Below are 23,921 nucleotides of genomic sequence, written 5' to 3' on the forward strand. Positions count from 1 at the left end.
CTCGTTTGAGTATAATTTTCACACTTTATGCATCTTACATTCATTACATTCATGCACTGACCATATCACAAGGAACCCCCTTGTTATTTTTTCTCTACGGTTGTTTTATTGTGTTGTGCGTGATTTGACAAGTGTTTGGGTTCATATTTCCTTCCTTAAATTAGTTTCTTTAAAGGGTTATTGTATCACATGTTTAGCACGCCCCCTTGCCTCACATCAGCTCTCTAGGGGGCGGTCCACTATGCAGAAAAGTAGTTCGACCCGCCTCCTTCACTACAAAGAGCTGGGCAAACAGAAGCCGTTGAATCCAACAGAGAAAGATGATGAGAGGAACCTACTTTGTTTTTCAATACAGTTAAGGAATGTTTTGACATGCTGGCTATTTAATCATGTTGTTTTGAGCAAAAGGGTAAAGTAAAGGCTTATTTCGAAATCACATCACTCGTTATATTCATCCGTGATTTACATTAGCGGTGGACAGCAAAATACTTTGTCCTATATTATTCCGAACGTCTCCTCCTGGGTAAGTGTTTCATAATATTCGCACGTATACTACTACATAATATGGCGCTTTTTACGTTAGTTGCTGGCGTTTTCTGTATATGCGGGAACAAACCCCTAATAACTGGTGGCACTAGGTTAAATGTGACTTTGATCTTTCAGTGAAAGTTTTCAGTTTGTTGACTGAATGTCGTTTTAACAGTTTTGAAATGGTCTGTCCGTACAGAAATGCAATCGCACTGACGCAGGAGCGCGTCCGAAACGTGCTGATAACGCGACGCTGAGGTGAGGTGCATTTTTTAAACCCAGACTTCTGTCTGCATTCCTCCACCACCGAAATGCCGTACGGGGCTCGTTTAAGTTTAGCTCAAGGAATGCTTAGAAGTCCATATAAATGAATGGAGAATTGCACTTTCACATGTTTGAAATCATTTTGCATGTTTTCATTTGTGTATCATATTGGCTTCCTTTTATGAATCAGCTCTTCGGAAGCTTCATACATAGGCTATACTGTATACAGCGGTGCCCAGATATATGAGGATAATATTTCTCTGTTTTATATTTTTATAAACTAAACGATATATTATAAACTACATTATCAGATAGTCATGCAGTTCAAGAAGACAGTGTGATATTCAATATATTTATTTATGTTTTGGATTAGACACATTGACAGAATTAACATCAATAACATATGTACAGTCCATGTTTTGGAGGATTCATTAAGGACTGTATTTACTGGAATAGGTGGATTTGTATCCGCACTGGTTTGTCGGTAAGAACACATACGACTCAGATTTGAAGCAGAGTTTGTAGTTTACTCTTGATTCAGGTTGAATAGTAACAATAAGTGGTAACAGTAAGTGGTATTCTTGTCAGTAACTCGCTCACATAAAACCACTACTGAAGGAAAGATGAGATATCAATCTCCTGCATCGCTTACTGACTGACTCTGATTGGATGAAACCTTCTTAACAGTCCATAACAATTTGATTCCTCAGTATGTTCCATTTACAGCATCCTGTTTGCTTTAATAGATATAAATAAGTGTTACTTCTCACGGCTTACATTAAACAAAGTCTTACACCTTTTTAGTTTTGGAGCTGTGCTTGTATTAATGCGATTTCAGTCTGTCTAGTGACAGAATGATTCATGGCTCTATAAGGGCTCATTGTAAGTTTCGGAAGTCAGTTTAAAATAATAAGGGTTTCCTGTGTAAATACAATACCAGCTTCTCCATTCTTTTTATTCTTTTCCATGTATTGAGAGTCTGGAGCATTTGACCAACAGGGACAGTCAGGCACTTGACAACTTTATGCAGCTCATTGTGCTCATAGTTACAGTACAGCCGTATGGTCACACGTTTAATGCAATCCTGTAGTTATTTACAATTATTTAGTGGGCCTTGAATGTACTAGAACATGGCCTGACCTGTTAAATGTATAAATTACACATTTAAGTTGTTAAATTTAACTTATCTTCTGTTGAATGAGAAACGGTGTCTTCCTTTTGAAACATGTATATATGCGTTTACTACATCCTTTACCGTTAAAGATGTAACTTTTATGAGCATTTTCAGGGAAACCATTTCCCCTGAAGGAAATACATAAAAGCTCATAATTCATCAGGTTTAAATAATGCCCCACATATGATTTATCTGACATTATATGGTGGCAGATTTGACAACATTATGATTTATTCAGCTCCCCCAACTTCCCTGTGCTGGATTATGATTTAGGTGCCGTCCTGGGAATAATGCTACTGCCAAGTGTTAACAGTTTGTTTTTTTATTTAGTATTGCAATGTGAACTTAGTTTCGGAATGCAGGATATTGTGTATACATCAGTCATTTTTTATTTGTGAAATTATGATACTATGTAAACTAACAAAAGGCCTAAAGGCCCCCTGGCGTACCATACAGTTTTTTTCTCAAAACTCTGTAAGGTCATTGTTTTTTTATTATTAAAACGATTGAAATGTTCCAAAAATGTAGCTAATGAGAAATTGAACTTTTTTGCGGTTTGTATTTTTTCTCCAGAAGTTGTTACTCAAAATAAAAATACTACAACCAGTGAAGAAACATTTGAGAGGGTCTGTACCCCGTTGAAACCAAGCGTATTAATACAGTATGTTTACATAAGCACCAGACAAGTGTGCTTATCTTTGTTCAGCATGAGATCTTTTTTAATCAACACGAGACACGACTGCTTTATGGTGTTGACAGTTTGTTGACAGCTATTTTTTTTAATGTCTGTGTGTTCCGGAAATTGTGAAAAAAGGCATATTTAAAGATTTTTTTTTTCTTTATGACCATTTACAATTTATGACTAAAATATAATTACCATAATGTCAAAATGCTCATTCACATTACAGTAATAAAACAATTTTTTTATGGAACTTATTGAGAGTTTATGGTACATTATCATGATAGTATTTGTCTTTCTGTTGATTTTAATAAAATGACCAGTACCAATATTTTTTACAATAATGAGAATTAATGAGATAGGAACTACAAAAATGTTACAATAATAAATGTAGGCAAATAGGCTCACTTATAATCCAAAAAAGGTCCAAAATTATTTTTCCTGATGATGCATTTTTGGTTATGTGGACGTTTTTTCTTTCACAAATTCACAAATTAAGATTAACATCAGAAGCAAGAGCATTTTTGTATTTCGGTTTACATCCACAATGTCATGTACATCCACTGCTGCTCACTCCGATCTTCACACACACATATGAACACACATCCATTGTTCGCAGCGGCAGAAGAATTTTGGGTGGAACGCAACGGTAACTTCCTGGGATTGAGTCCGCAGCTCGATAGCCAAAGCATCATCAGAGAGCTGATGAAAGAGTGCCCCAAGAAAAGAGAAAGAATGGAAAGCTGTACATTATGTACCGGACATTAGTCACGTCGCTTATTGACATGCACAAGTTCAGTATGTGTCCACTGAACATTACCACAGAATCCCAACAAACTTTTATTTAATATTGAATCATTGATTGAATCAATTGGATTCAGCTATCAATGAGAGTGTTAAACTTCTTGCTTTCAGACCAAACTCAACCCAAACCCTAGTGTTTAAGATCTCTGAGGGTTCCCATATAAAGTCAAATAGAGAAGTGACTACAGTCAATCCCAGTTTGCACAATATTTGCAAATATTGCATGCAGTTGCCTAATGACTACATAATGTCTTATGAAGATTTCTCATTTGTGCGTTTGTGAAATGATAACATCTTAACTTTGTTCCCTCTCAATCTCGCTATTTCAGTCATGTCTTGGGGCGGCTCATTCCAGCTCATGCAGACTCTTAGGAAATCTCCTGCTGTTCTCCGCCGCCGCTTCCACCAGGATCGAGCCCAAGCCCTCTCCCACGGTGACCCCCTTTTCAAAGTGCATTACCTCGGCACCGAGAAGATCTACTCCCTGGATGTAGAACAGGCTGCCGAGGCCATAGGCCGCTTACTGGAGAAATCGCCAGATGCGGCCACCTTAGACAAACTAGGCAAGGAACATGCTCTCGTCGTCCGGCCTCGCTACGTAGAGGTCAAGGAGATCAGCACAAGCAGGCAGCTAACTAAAACCTATCTCAAGGACATCGCTTATTGTGCGGCTGACACAACCAGACCCAATGTGTTCCTGTATATCTGTAAGCAGCGAGGCCAACAGCTGCATTGCAGAGTGTTCTGGTGTAGCAGACCAGACAGGGCAAGAGATATGACTGCCTGCTTAGCCAGATATTTCCAGAGGGCTTTAAATGACTTGTTGGAGGATGAGACCAATCACACAAAAGAAGAAGAAAGCACAAAGGATGAAAAGCCATTAATGGCTACGGGACAAAGCAAAAGCTCCACACTACCAGCAGACATGAGGAAAGGTGAGGGAAGAATTTAAGGGACAGTTCACCAAAAAATGTATTGCTCACCCTCAAGTCAATAAATGTTTTCAAAGAAGAAAAATATGTGATTATAATTTTTTTGCTTTGATTGTAGGTCAGTGGCGGAAGCGAAGTCCTCTGAGAGAGCTGATGAGAAGAACTAGTATCAGTGACTGAAACAAGAGTGCCTTGGATTTCAATGTTACTCTTTGGAAAGGCCGTAGGGAAACAGAAAACGAGTTTGCATAGAACATGGATAACTGCCACTGATAAGCAAGCACATCTGCCTTGAGTATAAAGGTATATTAGTGTGAGAACAGGGACAGATTTACGATGCAAGCAGTCTGAGGATGATTTGCAATCGCAGTAGATTAGTCTGTGCTACCACGGAGTGTTACCAATTCTTGGAATGCAAATAGAGCTTTTCCTGTACATTGAATCTATTGCATCAAGAAAGCTCTGAATATTTCAACATAAAATTGAAAAAAGGGATTTGCTTTAGTTGTTCAACAGTTTATTTCAGCACTTGGGTTGAGTTCTCTTAAAACATTGCATGTCATCATTTTTGTAGTATTTTTAAATTGACCTGAATGTTCTCTTTGTACATTAACAGATCTCCAAGCACTTCGAAAACAAAGTTAGAACATATAAAATGACACTTATTATTATTAACACATTAATAACATTCAGCATTTAGTTTTAATGCTCCTCAAATTTAGTCTTCTCACAGCACTGACAAAGAGAGATAGAGTATTAGTGTTTCTGAAATTTGGACATTTTGTTCTCACAGTATTTGATCATTTCCACGTTATAATTCATTTAACCTGGAGACTGTAGCCTGTTACACGTATAGACTACATACAGAAAGAATGTTATTCTGTTTAAGCAATTATCTTGAAAACCTCTTTTTTCTTTTGATGAGGTGATTTTGTAACAGCTCATTTTGGTAAACATTCTGAAGCAGCACTGGTTTTTATTGTTTGAGATTGACTCTGATTTTAATGGTTTAATCATGTCCTATAACTGATCTAAGCAGATTTTTGTATCTTTTTTTGGTAGGCTGGAATTGTAAACTGCGGTTCTGTACTTTAATATGACTGACTCTTCCACTGGACTTTGAAGATTCATATATTTTTTTTCTTTAAGGCTTAAACCTGAACTTACATGAACTTGTGTGCAGTGATGCAGATACTGGATATCTTGCTAACATTATTAAAGTAAAAAACGTGTTTGCTATGTGATCACCTTGTCATGGGTTATTTTGTTGTACTGACTGGCTGACTACATTATCCTGCTAAACACACAAATACAACACAATAAAGATGTGACATTTTTGACTTGAGTTGAAATTTTTTATTATAGAGAATGGAAACATGAAACTAACACAGCTATATAGGGAATTGTTTGCATGGCATGTACCTTGAAATACATTTTAGCAGTCACATACTGCAGAATGCTGTGATTCACCAATCAAAAAAACTAGACAGCCATGAAATATTTTATTCTCTATAAAGAAAGACTCTGATGCCCAGCGTACAAATAAACATTTACACTGACAAGAACAAGAAACATATATAAATCAAAAAGGGTCTGGGGCAAAAATGATCAGGACTGTAATCTGAAGCTAAGGACAAAAGTCCTCAAACATTAGATGTCTGGCCCTGTTTATCAAACATCATTGTCTGTATTTCCACTAAAATTTCCAAACAAACACATGCCGCACAACATACAGCAACCTCCTAGAAACATGATGCCAAGGAAAATATATATCAATGTGGTGGTCCAGAAAGCCAACAGATACAGTGTCTTGTTGCAGTATTGGTCTGTGCCATGGTCGTAACTAGGCTGGTAAATAGAATAGATCCATACATTACCTGTAGGTGGAGTAAAAGGAAATAGTGTGAGAGTGTTCAGAACTAGCTAAGGGATAGTCACAAACCTGTATAAATGTCTTTGTTCTTTTAAACACAAAGAAAGATATTTAAAAAAAATCACAGTAGTCAAGGGTGGTAACGGTGGTAGTTTAAATGGTAGTCAAGGGTGTCCCAGAACTGATTGCTTTCCTAAATTCTTCACAATATTTTGTGTTCAACCATAACAATAAAAAAATATTCTACTATGGTAGTCAATAATGCCCCAGAAATCTCTGTTATTAACACTTTTCTAAATGTCTGTATTTGTGTTTAACAGAACAAAGACATGTATGGAACAACTTGACGTTGAATAATTAATTCATGACAGCATTTCCATTTTTGGGTGAACTGTCCCTTTAAAAAAAAAGTCATTCTTTTTATTTGTCATGTGGTACTCTGTAACCATATATATATATATATATATATATGTAAGGTTAAATCAGACTGTATCAAAAATATAAAATTCTGCAAAAATATTTAAGCTCATACACAAACAAGGCTCAAACATGAACGCTGTCACACTTGCCGAAGGAGACTGAACGGAAGACACTCATATTTATTTTCCAAATGTGTGGCATTTTAATATCAAATGATTTGTTTGTGTTCAACTGAAGTCAGTCAGTCATATACATCTGGAATGTAATGAGATTAATGGAGAATTTTCATTTTGGGGTAAACTAGCTCTTTAAATGTAGATAACCTACTATTTAATTTCACTCAATACTTTTTGGCTACATATTTTATTAGTACCAGTTAGTTATTTAGGATTTAAATAAAAACTTCTACTGGTCATCCATTAAAAAGATTTGGAACCATTAGAATAATTGTTTATTGCACTCTCAATATTAAAACATTCCTGTCTTTCTACATTGCTGTTGCAATCTTACCAGCGATAAACCAGCAGAAGAGAAACAGCGACACCAGTGAATTCCAAGCAGTGCAGAGGCTGCTTAGAGGAGTTTGAGTTCCATCTTCAGGCTTCTGAGTGCATGGCAGACAGGCCAACAGTGCCAAGACCAATGCAAACACACCTGACACCACCAGATAAATGGGGATGTAGGGCTGCTTCGGACAGTCATTGAGATAAATCCCACCTGTGAAGGATTGCATAAATGATGTGCTTATTAACACAATTTTAAAATAATAATATTTATAAAACCTTTTACAAAAAATAAACGACACGTACCAATTGATACCTGAGCGATCGGCAAAATAATCCCAAGGAGTTTGGAGATTACTGTGAGAAAACATTCTGTGAGAAAATAATAAGTCTAATAAAACGTCCTATTATACTATGTAATGAAAATGATGTCCTCATCATTTCTTTGTTCTGTATACATTTCTTTGTTCTGTAGAACACAACAGAAGATATTTGGAAGAATGTGGGAAACCAAACCGTTCCAGGGCACCATTGACTACCATAGTAGTTTTCTTTTCCTACTATGGTAGTCAATGAGTGTCCCAGAACCGTTTGGTTACAAACATTGTTCCAAATATCTTCCAGCAGAACAACAAAATTTATAATATAAAATTGATAGTTTGGAACAACTTAGTGATAGTCTACCCAAAAATATTTATCTTCAAATTCACTCGCCCTCTTGTCATTTCAAATGTGTATGACTTTCATTCTTCAACAGAACACAAAACAAGATATTTTGAAAGTAACCGAACAGCTCTGGACCCCATTCACTTCTAGTGTAAGGACACAAAACCAACGAGGCGAATGAGGTCCAGTATACAGCCTTTTAAAAAATATATTTTTGGTTCCGCAATAGGGAGTCAGTCATACTGGTTTTTGAAATAGTGTGAGTAAATGATGAAAGAATTTTAGTTTTTGGGTAAACTGTTCATTTAAGTGCATTTAACTTTTTTTTCTCCCAGCAGTCCACAGGCCTGCTGTACAACACACTTACAGCCCCTTTTGTGGTTGCTAACCACAACATAACATATGCATGAATAAGGATATCTGTCCAAATAAAGTATTTTTATAATACTCATAAAGCATTTAAAGCACTAATAAAGTTATGGAATAAAGCACCATGCCAACTCAATTACACTCATACACAGAGCAATCGTACATACTAAGTACAGGTGTGCTGGGTTTGGGTGGTGTAGGGATATTCTGTAGCAAGTTTCTGTCTTCCATTTTCTTTCTTTCACTTTGAGCTAAGCAACAGAAGAGAAAGTAGAGCATAAAAATGTGTTTTTAACATCTTATATTCAAATTGCGTAGCTCAATGCAGAGTCACGATGTAATATGTTATGCAATATATTGGGAGTCATTTTATTGCAACAAAAATAACCATTATGGTACAGGGCACACAATTTTTTACAAACTCTGAAACTCTAAAACAAGACAAAGACTAATACAAACATTATTATAGCTATAGACACATGATGCACATACAACAGTTTGTGCAGACCATACACACATTACCGGTCTGGAAAACAATACAGTGCACAAAAATATGCACACAATGAAAAATAAACAGTGATGATTGAAAACTAATGACAAAACACAAGTGTTGTGCAAACACTTCACTAGATGACCATGTACTGTATAGACCACTTTGCAAGATGCAGACGGACTTCCAGTGTCAGTTTGTATTTATTTATTTATTAATAATTAGTATTATAAACCTTACACATATAATTAAACCTTAAAGATATTTATTTGACATTATAAATATTCTGGATATGAACAGGAAGTTCTTCTGGCCCCAGCATTGTTTATGTCATCCGAAGTGGTGTATAGAGAACAGGACATTTTTAATTTAAGCACTTGGTTGACGCTTTTATTCAAAGCGCACTTACTGTGTTTTAAGTGTGTGTATTTCATACTGTACTATGCATGCTAAACCGGTGTGTTTGACTGTGTGCGACACTGTGCATATTCGAAATACTTTGCTATTCTAAAGCACACAGACTAATTCATGGCTATTCACAATTCCAAGAACGTAAAGAGCAGCTTGTGTTCTTGGGGAGACCTGTCTTGCGAGATTCCGTAGGCTCACAAGGTATCGAGAACACATTCGGGAACCTTTATGCCTTCTCTGTTTGGCTGTGTCCGAAATCGCCTACTTCCATACTGTATAGTAGGCGATAATGAGTATGAGTCATGATTCTGAATAGAATGTCTGAAACCTGAGTATGCAAACAACAGTAGGCGACAAATACCCAAATGGTCTACTACTACCAAGATTCATGAGTGTGGATCAGATGGACACTTATCTATCCAATGATGCCACAGGAGCCGAGCAACGGTCAAATTTCAAAAGTAAATCAAATAAATATAGCGGAAAACTTGAAGGCGGACGTCTGTTTTTATTGTAAATGGCAAAAAATGAATTTCTCATGACTAAATTATGTTTTTTTATCAATGCTCACGTGTAAGTTGTTGTTAATACTTCATAGGTCAAAGAGCATACCGGTCCGAAATGTATCATACTACTCACTCATACTATATAGAACGTACTGTTTTAACGGCGTATACTTATTCAAATTCAGCTGCTGTCACAGTATGCGATTTCGTACGCAGCCCTTGTGTTCTTGAGTATTGGAACCGGACTGTGGAGGTTATTGATGACGTAAAGCGAGAACACGAGGACACAAAACCGCAGAAGAACGCAATAAAACAACAACAAAAACAAGGAAAGCAAATTACTAGTCGTACTATGGATACGGTTAGGCTCACGAATAAGAACGCATATTGAGAAACGGCCCAAGCTGTTTTGATTTACAATAATATCATTCACGACTCTGCCCCCGAGCAGTAGGTAGTTGAACACAGTCCTAAAGCCTTGTCCTGTTCGAACAGGCTTCAGCAAAACTGGTAACACCTGAACCAGCGAATCAAACGAACTCAACCAATAATATAAAATTAAAATATTATAAAAAACAACTAGCCCTTTTAAAGTTAAATAAAAAGACTTACTTTCAGTCATGAGCGCCATGTACACATTTGTGGACTTTCAACGTTCAATACAAAACAAATAACGAAAGCCACAAAAGAAGAAATCACCTAAACTTAAAAAGCAGCACCGAGTTTTAAAACGTCATAAACAGCTGCTCGGATGGATCAACTAAACACGGAACCACGCAAGAGGCGCTGGCTGGCCCGGGTTCGGTTTTCCGAGTCAAATATGTTTCTGTGAACATGAATATAGTTATGTGTTTCGTGAACGGTTCAAAATGATCGTGTTAAGTAATTTTTTATGCTCAGTTGGCGCTCGAACCCCACCTTTATTTTCGATCATGCTGAAAAACATTTGCGAAAACACAGCAAGCTCAGCAAAATGTACAACTTACCGAAGCCAGAAATAAGTTACTCCTTGTCAAGCCAACGTTACTCGTTTTTATGAATTTGAGTTTTCCCACATACGGAAACTTTGTCCTTCCAAACCCTCCCAGCCTGCATCGGGGGAGGAGGGAGCGCTCGGTTTGCTTTCGTTTGACAAACACAATAGTAGAAACTTTCTGATATTGAATGGGCTGCTAACAATGTTAGTTACGCAAATAAGTACATAGACAGTTGACAGATTAGTAAAAGTCATCCTTCATAAATCACATTCTTTTGTTCGGAAATTTGCCCTTGCTTATATCTAAACTTGTGACACATTAAATATGAACAATGTATATCTTCATAAAAAAACTACACAATGACAACCACATTTAAAAACAATCTTTATTATAGAAGATAAAAAATGAACACTAAATAGTAAATCAATTAAACTGTTTGTTAAACCCTATAAATGCCCGGTTTTCTGTCAACAAGCACACATGTATGTGCAAAATTATCCACATGAATAGTGAACAGTGATGGCGATAACATCCATTGTCTCTTTTGTACCCCCTCAATCCAAAATCCATCGCTCCTGCTCCCATTATAAATACGAGCAGAACTTTATATTCATTATTGAAACATTAAAGTCCTGTGGCGAACGCACATGAACTTTACATCACTAATCACAATCCGCATCAGTCCTGTGGTTTACACAGCAACTTTATATCACAATCAGCATCGATTCTATTTCTGCAACTCTTGTGTGCAAAAGCTTCACAAGGTTGTCGATGTTTTGGCATCTTTGTGCTTGCAGCCATAATGGCGAATGTGTATTCATGTGTGTGTACATGTATATACAGTATGCAGACATGTATTTTTGTGTACATACATGCTTGAGTGGTAATGTTTGAAGTATTCTGTGTGGGCAGTGTCAATGTATTTGAGTAAGTTTAATGGTCAAAGCGTGCATAGCTATTAGCTTGCCTCCTCTAATACTGAGTGTGTCAGTTTGTTTCAAAATTGCTAAATAAGCCTTATGGCTAATTGCAAGCTACATTTGTTTTTCTTCTGTGTTTTTGTGGTGCACGTGACACTGTTTGCACGTCTCAGTGTGGCGACTGCATGCTTGCGGCCGGTGATTCGGAGCGCTCCAGCTTCACCGTTGTCTCCATGCTGATGGGTGAGGTAGAAGTGGGGAGAACGCCTGAGCCTTTGTTCTCCAGTGAGGAAGATGAAGGCAAAGACACCACAATATATTTCTGGAGAGGGCGTGAGCCTCCCACTGCTCCTGGGTTTCCAGACTCCAGTTTGACAAGTGACTGTAAAGATGTGGGGGTGCTGGGGACGGTACTTGTGATGGGTGAACCGGACTGGGAGGAACTGAGAGTGATCACCTAAAGGAAAACATTACATCTACAATTACAACAGATTACAGACTAGATTAGAGGTGTTTCTATAATATATCACAATTACTGTAAAATGTAAATTATATACTGAAAAATAAATTTGGACACATACTGAATGTAAAAATGTGTAAACGGTATAAATTTTAACAAATATGTTGAGCTATATACCACAACTATAAATGAAGGAAGTCTAGTCTACTCTGGCTTCAGCTCGAAACCTGCCATTGCAAAACTGTGTTGCTGGATCTTGCAAGACAAATTGCTTGTGGTCCTCATGTTCCTCAAGTCACATTGGGGTCATTCCAACTAAAAAAAATGTTTACAAAATTTGCATGCCAGTAAGTCCATGTACTTTTAGATTATTGTACTTGACCAAGTTTTCTTTTGGGAACTAAATTTTTAAAGCCCTACAAGGTTCAGTCCTAGAGATATTTGTAGGTGGCGGCAAACTTCATTCTGAAACTCATTTCAGATGTAAATTTTTACCACCTCTGACATAGAGGTGGTAAACTAAGAGTTTTCAGACATGTTTAGGCTCTCAAAAACGTAATTCATTTTGAGGATTATAACAAACAGTGCAATTCCTCACATCATCAGTGCTTGGGCCATTATTAACAACATTCCTCTATCAAACTTTCCTTATAACTCAAAGAAATATAGAATATTATAAATAAACTATTTAAGAGCAAGTTAATGTGCCTTAACACGATGATTTTTAACAGTAACTCCGTGCCAAAAGGACACTGAAATGGTTAATGCAGTTGTTTTGATACAAGGAAAAACTATACATTTGTAGTTCCAACATTATTTGTTCTTCAGATTCCTCTTTAAAATAAATGAAGTGACCCACACTGGAAATATGTGTTTTTTAACAGTTAACAGTAAAAATGTAGCTTCCAAAAGACAAGTTGGTCACGTAGAACAATCTCTAAAGGTGTGTAAAATTATCTCGTAAAAATTGTGTAAAAAGAACACAAAATGCCCTTTCTTCATTTTGAGGTTGTCACCATTGGCATAAAATGCCTCAAGGATTGCTAAAATTAAAAGATTTACTAACAGATATACCAATCTCTTTGTAAAAATATATAATTATGACGCTGGCATATTTATCATGTCATTTTTACCTAATTTGTCTCCAAAAAATTGTAATTTTTAACTCCCTCTACAAATCAGTTAAATACTTAATAACTATTCGTCGGTGGCATTTAATATTTTGGCTTTCATCACTACTGATGTTGGTCTTGCTTCTGTAAAAATAGGAAAAAAACATTTGAGCCGGGGAACTCTGGTTGAGTTGATACGGAATGACCCATTGGATAACAATGTTTGCTACACGATAACATGTAAATTTACAAAACCCTTTACCTGTTGTGTAGAGGCAGCACCTGCACTGGTTGCCATGACTATATATTTGGTGGCTGGGGGTGATGGCTGGGTGGGCGTTCCAGGCCGAGTAGACATGAGTGTGAGAGAACTGGGCACTTTAATGATGCTGGGTGTACGAGAACCGCTTGTTGCCGTCAAACCGCTTTGGGACATTGACAGAGTTGGTCTGGGCTACAGAGAGAGACAATTTGCATTTGATTTAAATAATTTTACTTCTAAATAAGATAAAAAACAACTACTTTTTATGCACATTTTCTGACCTGTGTGATGGTAAGTGTAGTTCGGTTGACTGTTTGGGCCTGGAAGGCAGCCTGCGCACGAGCCTTCACCACGTGTGAACAGAGCATGGGGCCCAGATAACCGTAATCTGCTTTGTATTGATCCACAACATCTGGGACCGGCCTAGTTTTGGCAATTACACTTGCGCAGTGTTTCTAAACACAAGTGAAGAGAGAGAATGCATGTCAGACATTTGTTTTTGATAAAGCATAAGATTTACCAAAGCTTGGGTGCTAACCTCTAGACCTTTAAATCTAGTTGCATAGATATTCGCCCGCCTTCCCTAAACAAGTGTGTGTCAGTTTTTCTGAAAGTGCTACTCAAGCTAAGTTTTCATACTGAAATCAGAACTGACTGTGTGTTTCTTTTTAAAACAAATGTATTGTGAGTTTCCAAAAACGTGTGAGTGCTGAACGCTTGTTTTGGCAACCACACAATGAAACATTTTGTTTTCATAATCTTTCAAAGCTTAATTCCAGAAGTATAAGCAGTGCGTGTAAATGACTGACCCGTGTCACTCTGCTGTGCTTACCAGTAATAGACTCTGGACATGATCAGCTCCGATCTTATCGATGTTTGACATCACCGGCCCATCCATCACCGCTTTAATGCGAGCGCCCTCAACTGACAACCGTGGAATGATCAACGTCTTTATCACCTACATGAAAAGCAGAAGTTTAGATGTTTTTTCTCCATGCAACACTAACATAATGACTAAACCACATGACGGTATGGGTCCTGCAATTCAGCATGTTCTTACTGACTGTCCATGAGTTCTGCGCTCCTGTGAATATTTCCCTTAAAATGAATGAAGCTGTCTACACTGAACAATACATCTCTTATTTACACATGACATTTATAAAGGGAGCATTCTTGTTTTGTCTTACAGCCGTTACTGAAAGGCCTCATTTAAAAGCCGTTTACACAATGAAAACCAGTCTGTGATTGGTTAACCACTGTTTAGCAAAACATGTCGTAACGGAAGTAGATTTAAACGGAATCTAGGGGTGACCCCGAATAGTCGATGATTCGATGCATCGATATGCTGAGCCTGATTCGACCACCGATCTCACAGTCGAATCTTCGCGGTTGTTATAAAACAACAATCTTACCATTTTGGCAATATGGGGGTGCTCAATTTCCCACAGAAGTACTGGTTTTGTACGGTTATATTAAGTTATACAACCTTTAATTAATAATGCTGTTAAAAAAACGTGAAAAGAAAGAAGCGTTCAATAAATATTTTTTACGTGTGTGTGTGAATAAATCCAACCACCCCTGTGACATATTTAAGTTTCACTTTCCCTGATCCGTGACAGACGAGGAGCATCTTGGCGGCAGGGATTTCTTAACAATGTCTGGGATAAGAAAATCTAAAGTGTGGATGCACTTTGAAATTGTAAAAGATGATCCAAAAAAAGTTAAATGCAAGTTGTGCCAACAGCTCATGTCATACCATTCATCAACAACAAACATGGCTTTCCACTTAAAACGGGTACGTTTCTTACCAATAAATAGGCCTACGTTTCACTTTTTCATATATAATGGCGCTTTTAATTTACGAATATTAATATCATATGTTGTGACTTAAAATATATTCGTCTTTTTTCTAGATCCACCCACAGTATCAGAGAGACGACGGCAGTTCATCTAGTAGTACCGGAGCTGCGCCAAAACTAACTCAAAGAAAGCTAGATTTGAGACCGCCTTTGTCCGAGAAAAGGAAAAGAGAAATCACGGACAAAATTGAAGAGTTTATTGCGCTCGACATGAGGCCAGTGAATGTCGTGGACGGTGAAGGTTTTAAAGAATTAATGCGCACACTTGAGCCAGGATACACCGTTCCCAAAAGAGAGACGGTTATGCATGCGGTGGATGCAAAATACGCGTCCATACGCGCGGAGGTTTACATGTTAATAAACAATTGCAAATCAGTCAGCCTCACCACAGATATTTGGACCTCACTGCAAATGGAGGCATATCTTACAGTTACAGCCCACTTTATTACTGAAACCTGGCGACTGGAAAATTTTGTGTTAGCAACCAAAAAAATGGAGGAAAGTCATACAGCAGAACATATTTCACAACCACTGAAAGAAGTCATTTCTGATTGGGACATTCCAGGTACTAAGATCGTTTCTGTTGTCCATGACAATGCAACGAATATGGTTGCATGCACCAATCAACTGGCCCAAGACCCATCGTGGGGAACTGTACAGGGAGTCCGTTGTGCGGGGCATACACTTCAATTGTGCATTAACAGCGCATTAAAGAAAGATCCCGTGTGTCGCACTGTTGCTTCTGCGAGGCGCCTTGTTTCACACTTCAAAAAAAGCGCAAAGGCCACCACAGCACTTTTGCAGAAAAACAAAGAGAACTGAATGTTGCAGAGCATAAACTTGTGCAAGATGTTGCCACTCGATGGAATTCTGTTTATCTTATGCTCGATCGTCTGTTAGAACAAAGGGGTGCAGTTTCAGCTGTGCTGACAGATTCAAGTGTCAGCAAACGGTCCGACCGTGATCTAGAGCTAACAACATCCCAGTGGAGAATGGCAGAGGACATAGTCCATGTTCTCAAGCCAATGATCAAACTGACAGAGCTTTTGTCACAAGATATGAACACATCTCTATCTGCCACTGTTCCGATGCTTATGAACATTAAGAAACGACACTTGGTGGTACATGAAGAGGACAATGCTGTTACTAAGACCCTCAAGATAACCCTGACTGAGGAGATTAACAGACGATGGGAGCTTAAAGGTCGTCTTTTGGAGAGCAGTATTTATATCAAGGCTGCAATTCTTGACCCACGTTTTAAGAAGCTTTCTTTTTTCACTGATGATGAGCAAAGGAACAAGGCCTATACTGTGGTGGAAAATCTGGCTGAGACTTTAGCTGCAAGGCCTGTAGAGGAGGTAGGTAATGACAGTGAATTGGTGGAGGAGCGTTATACTGCAGGCCCTTCAAGACAAGAAAAAGAGAAAGACCAAGTGATGTCAATGCTGTTGTCCAGTGATGAAGAGGAGCAACAGCCAGGGGACAGTGAGATGAGCGCTTATTTAAAGGACACTACAAAAAGCAGTACAGGACCACTGGAATGGTGGCAAAAGAACGAGGAGAGATACTCAAAGCTGTCCAGGGCCGCAAAGAGAATCCACAGCATCCCATCTACTTCCACACCATCAGAAAGAATTTTCTCCAAGGCTGGATTTATTATCAGTAAAACCAGGAGCGCACTGCTGCCGGCCAACGTTAACAAGTTGGTTTTCCTCGCACACAATATGAAAAGACTCAAACGCACACAAGCAGAGTGAAAGACTGGATTTTTTTCGTTCGGGTAGGGTACAAGTGTTTTCAAACATGTCAGCCGTTTCTATTTTAATTTGCTGTGAACATGTTTAGCTAAAAAAAACTGTCAGTTTAGCGTTTATTGTTGTTGTGGCAGTTAAAAAGAGAAAGTTCACAATTCTGGATAATCTTTCGTTGTTTTAATAATTTATTTATTTTTATTTTATTTATTGATCACTCAGGGTTACCTAATTTAACTTTTTTTTATATATGTTCCCCTGCACTTTGGCATTTTGCACACATTTATTATGCTTCCTGTGACCTGATTCTGATTTCGTTTTTATTTTATTTTTTTATTATTAGAAATGTATATTATGTTCTAATTTAATTCTGTAAATTAATGCTTTTTGTTTTTTGTTGTTTTGATGTTGCGCCGCACTTTAAGCATGCTGGCACAGGCAATTTTGCCGATTTTAATTTAATTTCGCAAAATGCAAATCCTCTCTGCAGTAAGTGTGTTCTTTTTCTCTTTAGGCAGGTTTTTTTTAGGTATTCTAGGTATGTTCTTTTTTATATTTGTGTGATGTTCTGTATTTCGATCGCGGCTTTAAAATATTGAGAGAAAAGGTTTTACGAATGTTTATCCACAACATTACCTTTTATTTTAAACTAAATTAGAAAGCCATTGTCAGTTCGTCTGTCAGTTGGCAGGCAATTTTGGTCGCTTTATTAAAAGTTGTTGCTGTGTGCAGTGTGTAAAATAAAATAAAAATAGTTTACCCTCCTCCTGCTGACTACCTAGTGTCGTGCCCCTCCCAACCCATTCACACGCACACATAGATGATTCGACTATCAGTCGACTATAGAAAGATTCGACAATTCTGATTCGAATGTGTAAATCCTTAGTCGGGGACACCCCTAACGGAATCAATGCTTTATATTAAATAACTGATGAGTAAATATGTTTTGTATTAGTTTTATTGTGAAGCCCTACGTTAAACAGAATACTACTGCATCTCGCTATAAAGAAGGCTGAAAGTATGTGAGAAAGTGGCTGTGGAACTTCAGACACTCACGTCATGTCCAAGCTCAGCAAGACCCGCAATGCAGCCGTACCGAGTTGTCCACTGAGTCTTATCATCCAACAATGCCTAAAAGAGAGAAAGAATTATTAAGGATGTAGGGACTTCTGACATGACCATACTTGGCCAAGTCTGAAAACTCTAGACACAGGCTAAGATAATAATCTCCATTTGGAATAACAAACATAACATACAAATCCAAGTTGCTATATTACAGGATTCTAACTGTGTTCCTTCTGTTTGTTTCATTTCTCTATGAGAAACACCCAATCATGCTTCAGACAGAGAAGTTGAATCTTTGACACACACATACCTTGGTGAAAGTCTTTGTGATACGTGACTGGATGTTGTTGGTGGTCGTGCTGAACGTCTTGCAGCTCTGAGCCATCAGTCTTGCAGCAAAGTCTCTGAGAGCCCAGTGGTTGTCCACATCAGGCCTCAAACAAAGCTGTTTGCTCACTATACATGTCACTACTGCAGGGATTAACTCATGGAGCTGGTGGAAGCAGAAAGAGGCTTTGCTATGAAACATGTTAATAGACTTCAACTAGATGTCTTAAGGGTCCATCATTAGGGTCTTATATATAACACAGGTTAGTAGTATGGTAGAAAATGGTGCTCGTAAAACAAATTATAGGACACGATTCCTTTAAACAAGTCAACATTTTCATACAAGCTAATATGAGGAATGTGTTATAATATATAATGTGTCAAGTACTTACATATTTCTCCAAATATAGAGTTGGGTTATCCATTAATGCCTTTACCATCCTCATCAAATATATCAGCAGAGCCAGATTATTCTGAACCACATTAACACGCACCTGATGGAGAGATATGATATGTGTCAAGAGTGTATAAACCAGCACTTACAATTACACAACAAAGGCCTTTGCCTGTGTGTCACAAATCTCTAAATTTGAGTTGATTTCTGATCACATATCGACTACAACACAGAAAAGGCAGCTATAACAACCAATATAGTTAGTTAACAATTTTCCTATATAAAGGCGCTGAGTTGTATAATATTCATCCTGCTTTTGGAAGCCTTGGAATGAAATCTTGCATGATAAATAGTGTCTGTTGCAAGTAATTGTTTGTCTGTATATTCTGAATACAGAAGTATGAACTGAATTGAACTGAATTAAATATATATACTGAAGCATGAAGGGAAATTATTTTCTGTGGTAGCAGACAGCATACCCTAATTGTTGAGGACAGAACTGATATTTTTAGGTAACCTGTGTATCTTTGTTTAAATTATTTAATAAACCAAGAAAATACTCACGCCTTCAGAAATGAAGGTACTGAACCTTGGGAGCATCTGATAGAGTCCTGGGTCTGTGGCTATACTCTGAAGTGCCTCCTGGTGGAACATAAAGAAGTGAAATATAGAAATTCAGGCAATTACTCAATCCTGTTGCAACAGAAATATGAGGAACAACGTTTTGATTGGTCATTTCTGTGGCATGTGGCTTTTTACTTGAATTCAAGTATGACTATGATGCTGTCAGAGATCAAAAAGGCATACACCATTTAACATAAACATACCTCAGATGAACAACTTACAATTAAGTTTTAATGAGGACGAATATATTTCTAAAGATTAAAAAATGAATAAACTGAACATTAATTTTGGATGTGTTTGTAAACGCATACCGCTCTTTTAGCTTCACACGAGCCCACACAGGCTTCAGTGATCTCTTTATAGTACAGCTGCTGCTCCACTGACAGCTCGTGTGTGCTGCGTGGCTTCATCCGGACCTTCTCCTTTCCTGAAACCCAAAGAAAGAAATGTGAGATATGTAAGAAAAGTGGAAATAAAAAGTATACTTCATTTTGAACTAGTTGAATTGACTGACCTTTGACTTCTGCTGAGGTTGCACCCTGACCCTTGGCCTGTATGGAACCTTCCTCTTCTTGTCCGGGTTTGACAGCTTTAAGAGGCTCTGTGGACTCTGCCTTTTGTTGCTCTTTAGGAGCTGAGAGAGATGAAAGAGATTAATTATGATGTACTGCACAGTATATACTAAATACTGGCTACAATTTTTGTTATGTTGTAACAGTAAGTAGTGATCCATTTCTTCTTTAATTCAGCAAGTGGATCCATGTTTACTCATTTTTGTTTAAAAAAGTCTGAAGCATTAAAGCCAATATGTAAATTTGGAAGCTAAATGACGTTATGTAGGAGAGTGGAATTATGGGACATGTGTTTTTCACCATCCAGAGGCGTATGGAGATAGCCCATCATGTTCGCGGACGAGGTAATTAATTATTTAATTTTATGTCATCGTAATGAATTAGATTGCAAGAAACGTGGAATGTAATTCTACGTTAGCCCGCGAATGATATTGGACTTTGTCTATTGATTTGGTAGCGTAATGCTACACAGTTTTACGTGTTTAAAACAGTCATCGTTTAAAAAAGAAATATTAACAAATAATTTAGTTTACTCGCCAAAGAGTAATTATGATTCACAACAACAGATGCTGTATAACCACTTCAGGATTTGCGTGTTGCCGTAGTTTCTACAAGCAGAAATCTGAGGGTATTGCAGACCAACGGATATTAAGTCACTGATATACGACAAATACAAGGGAGAGAAGGGATGGCCATTTTTTGAAAAAGGAATTTCTCTGGATTTTCACATTCTTGGGACCATTTGGGATAATGTAAGTACACAAATGCATGAAATATATCACTCTGTGAAAGTGATTTTTGGATATTTCATAACAAAATTCTTCCATATTGTGCCTTTAACTATCCAATAAAATGATAACGCGAAAAAAATTATATTCCACACATACATACCATTTTCATTATCAGTCAATACTACAAATATATTACTATGCAATTCAAAACACAAAGTTTTGTTTCTCCCTTTTGGCCAAAAATAGAGAACCATGTCGGACAAATGTGGAGGTGAGCAAGTAGACAAGAAAGGTTTCTTACCAGGGGGTGGGTTCTCTGGTATTGCTGGCTGAACACCGTCAATACTTAACCAGTGAGCTGGAAAATAGAATGAAATACAATTTTTGCTACTAAACATTAAATGCTATTTTAAATACTAAAAGAAATGTAAATAGTTTTTGAGATTAAAACTGATTAGGAGACCTTTGAGAGACACATCAAGAGGGACACGTGGAAGCGGGGTGTTGATGATGTCACTGAGATCCACTTCTTTTTCCTCATAGAAGTATAGTTCTCTGCCACCTCCACTCGCGAAGCGAAACGGGATGAATTCTTGAGACTGGAAGCCATACAGCGGCTAAACGAGATGCATACAATAAAAAGACAATTAGGTGTTTGTAATGGTAACTGAATGTAGGAGAAACCAGAGTATGGAAAACACTTCTCACCTCTACATTTTTTAGTTTAAGTGCATTGTCAATGTCACTAGTAGTAAGTTTGCGTCTTTTGCCATGGTGCATAAACTTCATTGCATCCTGTGGGAGATATTACGAAAGCACGATTAAAAGGATCAATAATGTAAAATCTACTACGTAATGATCTGACTATTTGATCGTAATGCAATTATCATTTCATAATTATTAGACAAACATTCTAAATTAAGCTGTTTAAAGCGTATTGTACGCTTCTAAATTGCATCTAAATTGTATTTTCAATATACTCTTTAAAATAATAACATTTTTAAATGTGTAATTCAATAATTACATTATATCTTTATGCTTTATCACAATTTAAAGATAATCAAAGAGAGATATTTTAAATATTATTTAACAATATGAAATAATCTTATGTATTTGTTTATTACCATTCGTTCAATTTTCTAAATGTTTCAAAAGTTTTTTTTTCAATTGTAACATGAATAAATTCCTAGTAGGTATGCTTAATACACTGTAACTTAACACACATTTTCAGGTGCGAATATAAATACCTGCGTAATCTCTTTGATCCTGTAGCTGACCTCTTCACTGAGGGCCAGGCAGCTTTCCTCCTGTAGTGTGCCCACACCTACTGACTCCGCCATGGCCTTCATGGATTCAGTGGGCAAGATCACCGAACACAGTTTCTGCCTGCGCTCCTCTGCCATGTTTCACACTGCAGCACATATATTTACACTTCATATAACTGTTGTCATCAATACATGTGTAAAGCAAGCTGAACGCCGCGACAGTTGAAAAGAGACCTTGAGTCTGTACATACGATCACAATGTATGCTATATGTTTACAGAAACTGTGCCGATACAGGTCTTTTTATTAAATGCCAATAAATTACATATAATTATCATTTATTCATAAGAAATGAGACCAAAATGATAAAAGGTTGAAAACAGAAAGAATGTATTATTTGTTAATAAATGTTTATTAGATATAGAATATCAGAAATGTATTGGCCTGGCATATATACTTGGTTATCACTAGACCTATAGAATAATGTGACATCTTTTATATGAATGTAATATTTTGATACAATACAAGAAAATATGTGCTGAACTCTTGATCGAGGATAATTATAGTTGCAGGAGTTTTTAAATCATAAAGATTGACTTTAATCTTTTCGATGATCATAACAAATCAAAACAAAACTATGAATAACCGTGTTTAAAGAGTAGTTTCTTGGTTTTGTTTTGTGCTATGAATAAAGAAGGCAAAATCACTATTTGGGTCCCTAAAGATATATTTAATCCGCTACGCGTCAATTTAAAATAGTTTGACTACATCCTTTCTCCTCCGTACTGCATCAAGTAGCATCAAGACTTCATTTGGTGCCTCTCTCACTCTTTAGATCTGTCAGATTTCATTTCGCTCCAAAACACAATCCAACAAAAGTGGAAGTGTTTTTTTATCTGATCTGAGGGGTTTCCAAGCACACATTTGAGCACAAATAACCCACGTAATGCGGAAACCAAACTCTTAATTCTTACATTTTACGCTGTTTAAAAGTTATACGCACACACATGCAAGTGTCTTAAAATTAATGTAACTGATTATTTCAATACAAAGTGACTCTTTTCATAGATGTTGTCCTACAATAAATAGGAAAAAAGCAGAAGAACTGAACTGCAGGGATCTTACCTTTAAAAGAGTATCCCAGGATAATAGAACGATTAAAACAAATAAAAACGAACGAATCCTGTATTTATTGCTACCCACCTTCTATTTGCGCGGCTATTTGTTTATTTAACCTCTGTATTTGTTATTTTATTTATACTTCATATGTGTTGTCTAGCTCCGAACCATTTTTCCGAAAATCCGCCATTTTGAATTTGCTGAACGGTCCTGAGAGTATCAAAGGAACATCGAAACATAAAAACATATAAAATTGCTAAATATACTGAGTTGTCCGTCATTTCACTTATTATTATATATATATAAATCTACAATTATCTAAACATCAAATAAATCAATATCATGAGACAAATCATAATGTTGATGTGGTTTAATTCTTATGTCTCTTTAATGACGGGATCGATTGCTCGTCAACCATTAGTCAGCCTGCTAAAGGTTCCCGCTGTCCGCACACACGAGCTTTGCAACTAATCGTGCCTACAACAAAACCTTAAACCTTTTCGTTATTTTCATGACATATACTTGATCAAATAAAAATGTATGAAAATAGTCATATTCAGCAATATTTTATTTAAACGTTAACGTAATCTTATTGTGAATATTAAATTTTATTATGACGTATATAAGAGAAAGGTAATTGAATGACGATAATCATATTTTTGATACAATCAATTATAACGAACATTTCACAAATGTAAAAAGTATAAATGCCGGCTTAACAGGAAAGCTCTCGGTGTACAGTTAACAAATAATGGAAACGTCCACAGAAGATAAATAGTAAAATAACGGATTAAACGAATATGTAAATCTTTGTTATTTGTTTAAGTAAATCTTCGCACCAAGAATAAGGGCGAAACGACTTGAT

The 23,921-nt window shown here is 37.0% G+C and overlaps 3 protein-coding genes across 9 annotated transcripts; 1 reads left to right on the top strand and 2 right to left on the bottom strand.

Annotated features, from left to right (window-relative positions):
• Positions 1 to 272: 272 nt before the first annotated feature.
• LOC306911451 (low density lipoprotein receptor adapter protein 1-B-like) lies at positions 273 to 5,712 on the top strand. Of its 4 annotated transcripts, XR_013788260.1 has the most exons (5): positions 286 to 523; positions 728 to 786; positions 3,779 to 4,384; positions 4,500 to 4,684; positions 5,444 to 5,712. XR_013788260.1 is itself a non-coding variant. In XM_079486813.1 (4 exons), exons 3-4 carry the CDS (start codon positions 3,781 to 3,783, stop codon positions 4,559 to 4,561), a joined length of 666 nt encoding a protein of 221 aa, XP_079342939.1. In that variant the 5' UTR covers positions 273 to 523; positions 728 to 786; positions 3,779 to 3,780; the 3' UTR covers positions 4,562 to 5,712. The 4 variants fall into 4 exon arrangements, 2 of the variants coding, with proteins under 2 accessions (XP_079342939.1, XP_079342940.1); XM_079486813.1 differs by having other exon boundaries at positions 273 to 523; positions 4,500 to 5,712; XR_013788259.1 differs by lacking the exon at positions 728 to 786 and having other exon boundaries at positions 276 to 523.
• Positions 5,713 to 5,868: 156 nt separating this feature from the next.
• Positions 5,869 to 10,771, bottom strand: LOC306911467 (transmembrane protein 272-like). 3 transcript variants are annotated; one of them, XM_079486841.1, is made up of 5 exons: positions 10,606 to 10,771; positions 8,380 to 8,463; positions 7,484 to 7,534; positions 7,185 to 7,391; positions 5,869 to 6,258 (listed from the first exon to the last, which is right to left on the bottom strand). In XM_079486841.1, exons 2-5 carry the CDS (start codon positions 8,441 to 8,443, stop codon positions 6,053 to 6,055), a joined length of 528 nt encoding a protein of 175 aa, XP_079342967.1. In that variant the 5' UTR covers positions 8,444 to 8,463; positions 10,606 to 10,771; the 3' UTR covers positions 5,869 to 6,052. The 3 variants fall into 3 exon arrangements, with proteins under 3 accessions (XP_079342967.1, XP_079342965.1, XP_079342966.1); XM_079486839.1 differs by lacking the exon at positions 10,606 to 10,771 and adding an exon at positions 10,232 to 10,517 and having other exon boundaries at positions 7,484 to 7,549; XM_079486840.1 differs by lacking the exon at positions 10,606 to 10,771 and adding an exon at positions 10,232 to 10,499.
• Positions 10,772 to 10,963: 192 nt separating this feature from the next.
• On the bottom strand, positions 10,964 to 23,274 carry taf6 (TAF6 RNA polymerase II, TATA box binding protein (TBP)-associated factor). 2 transcript variants are annotated; one of them, XM_079451301.1, is made up of 15 exons: positions 23,063 to 23,274; positions 21,921 to 22,084; positions 21,382 to 21,468; positions 21,137 to 21,290; positions 20,975 to 21,031; positions 19,885 to 20,004; positions 19,682 to 19,797; positions 19,311 to 19,388; positions 18,745 to 18,846; positions 18,336 to 18,518; positions 18,017 to 18,091; positions 14,183 to 14,308; positions 13,632 to 13,805; positions 13,351 to 13,542; positions 10,964 to 11,973 (listed from the first exon to the last, which is right to left on the bottom strand). In XM_079451301.1, exons 2-15 carry the CDS (start codon positions 22,074 to 22,076, stop codon positions 11,686 to 11,688), a joined length of 1,908 nt encoding a protein of 635 aa, XP_079307427.1. In that variant the 5' UTR covers positions 22,077 to 22,084; positions 23,063 to 23,274; the 3' UTR covers positions 10,964 to 11,685. The 2 variants fall into 2 exon arrangements, with proteins under 2 accessions (XP_079307427.1, XP_079307426.1); XM_079451300.1 differs by having other exon boundaries at positions 19,682 to 20,004; positions 23,063 to 23,246.
• Between the last annotated feature and the right edge of the window lie 647 nt (positions 23,275 to 23,921).

This window comes from Barbatula barbatula (genome assembly GCF_947034865.1).
Source record: "Barbatula barbatula genome assembly, chromosome: 2".
NCBI lineage: Eukaryota > Metazoa > Chordata > Actinopteri > Cypriniformes > Nemacheilidae > Barbatula > Barbatula barbatula.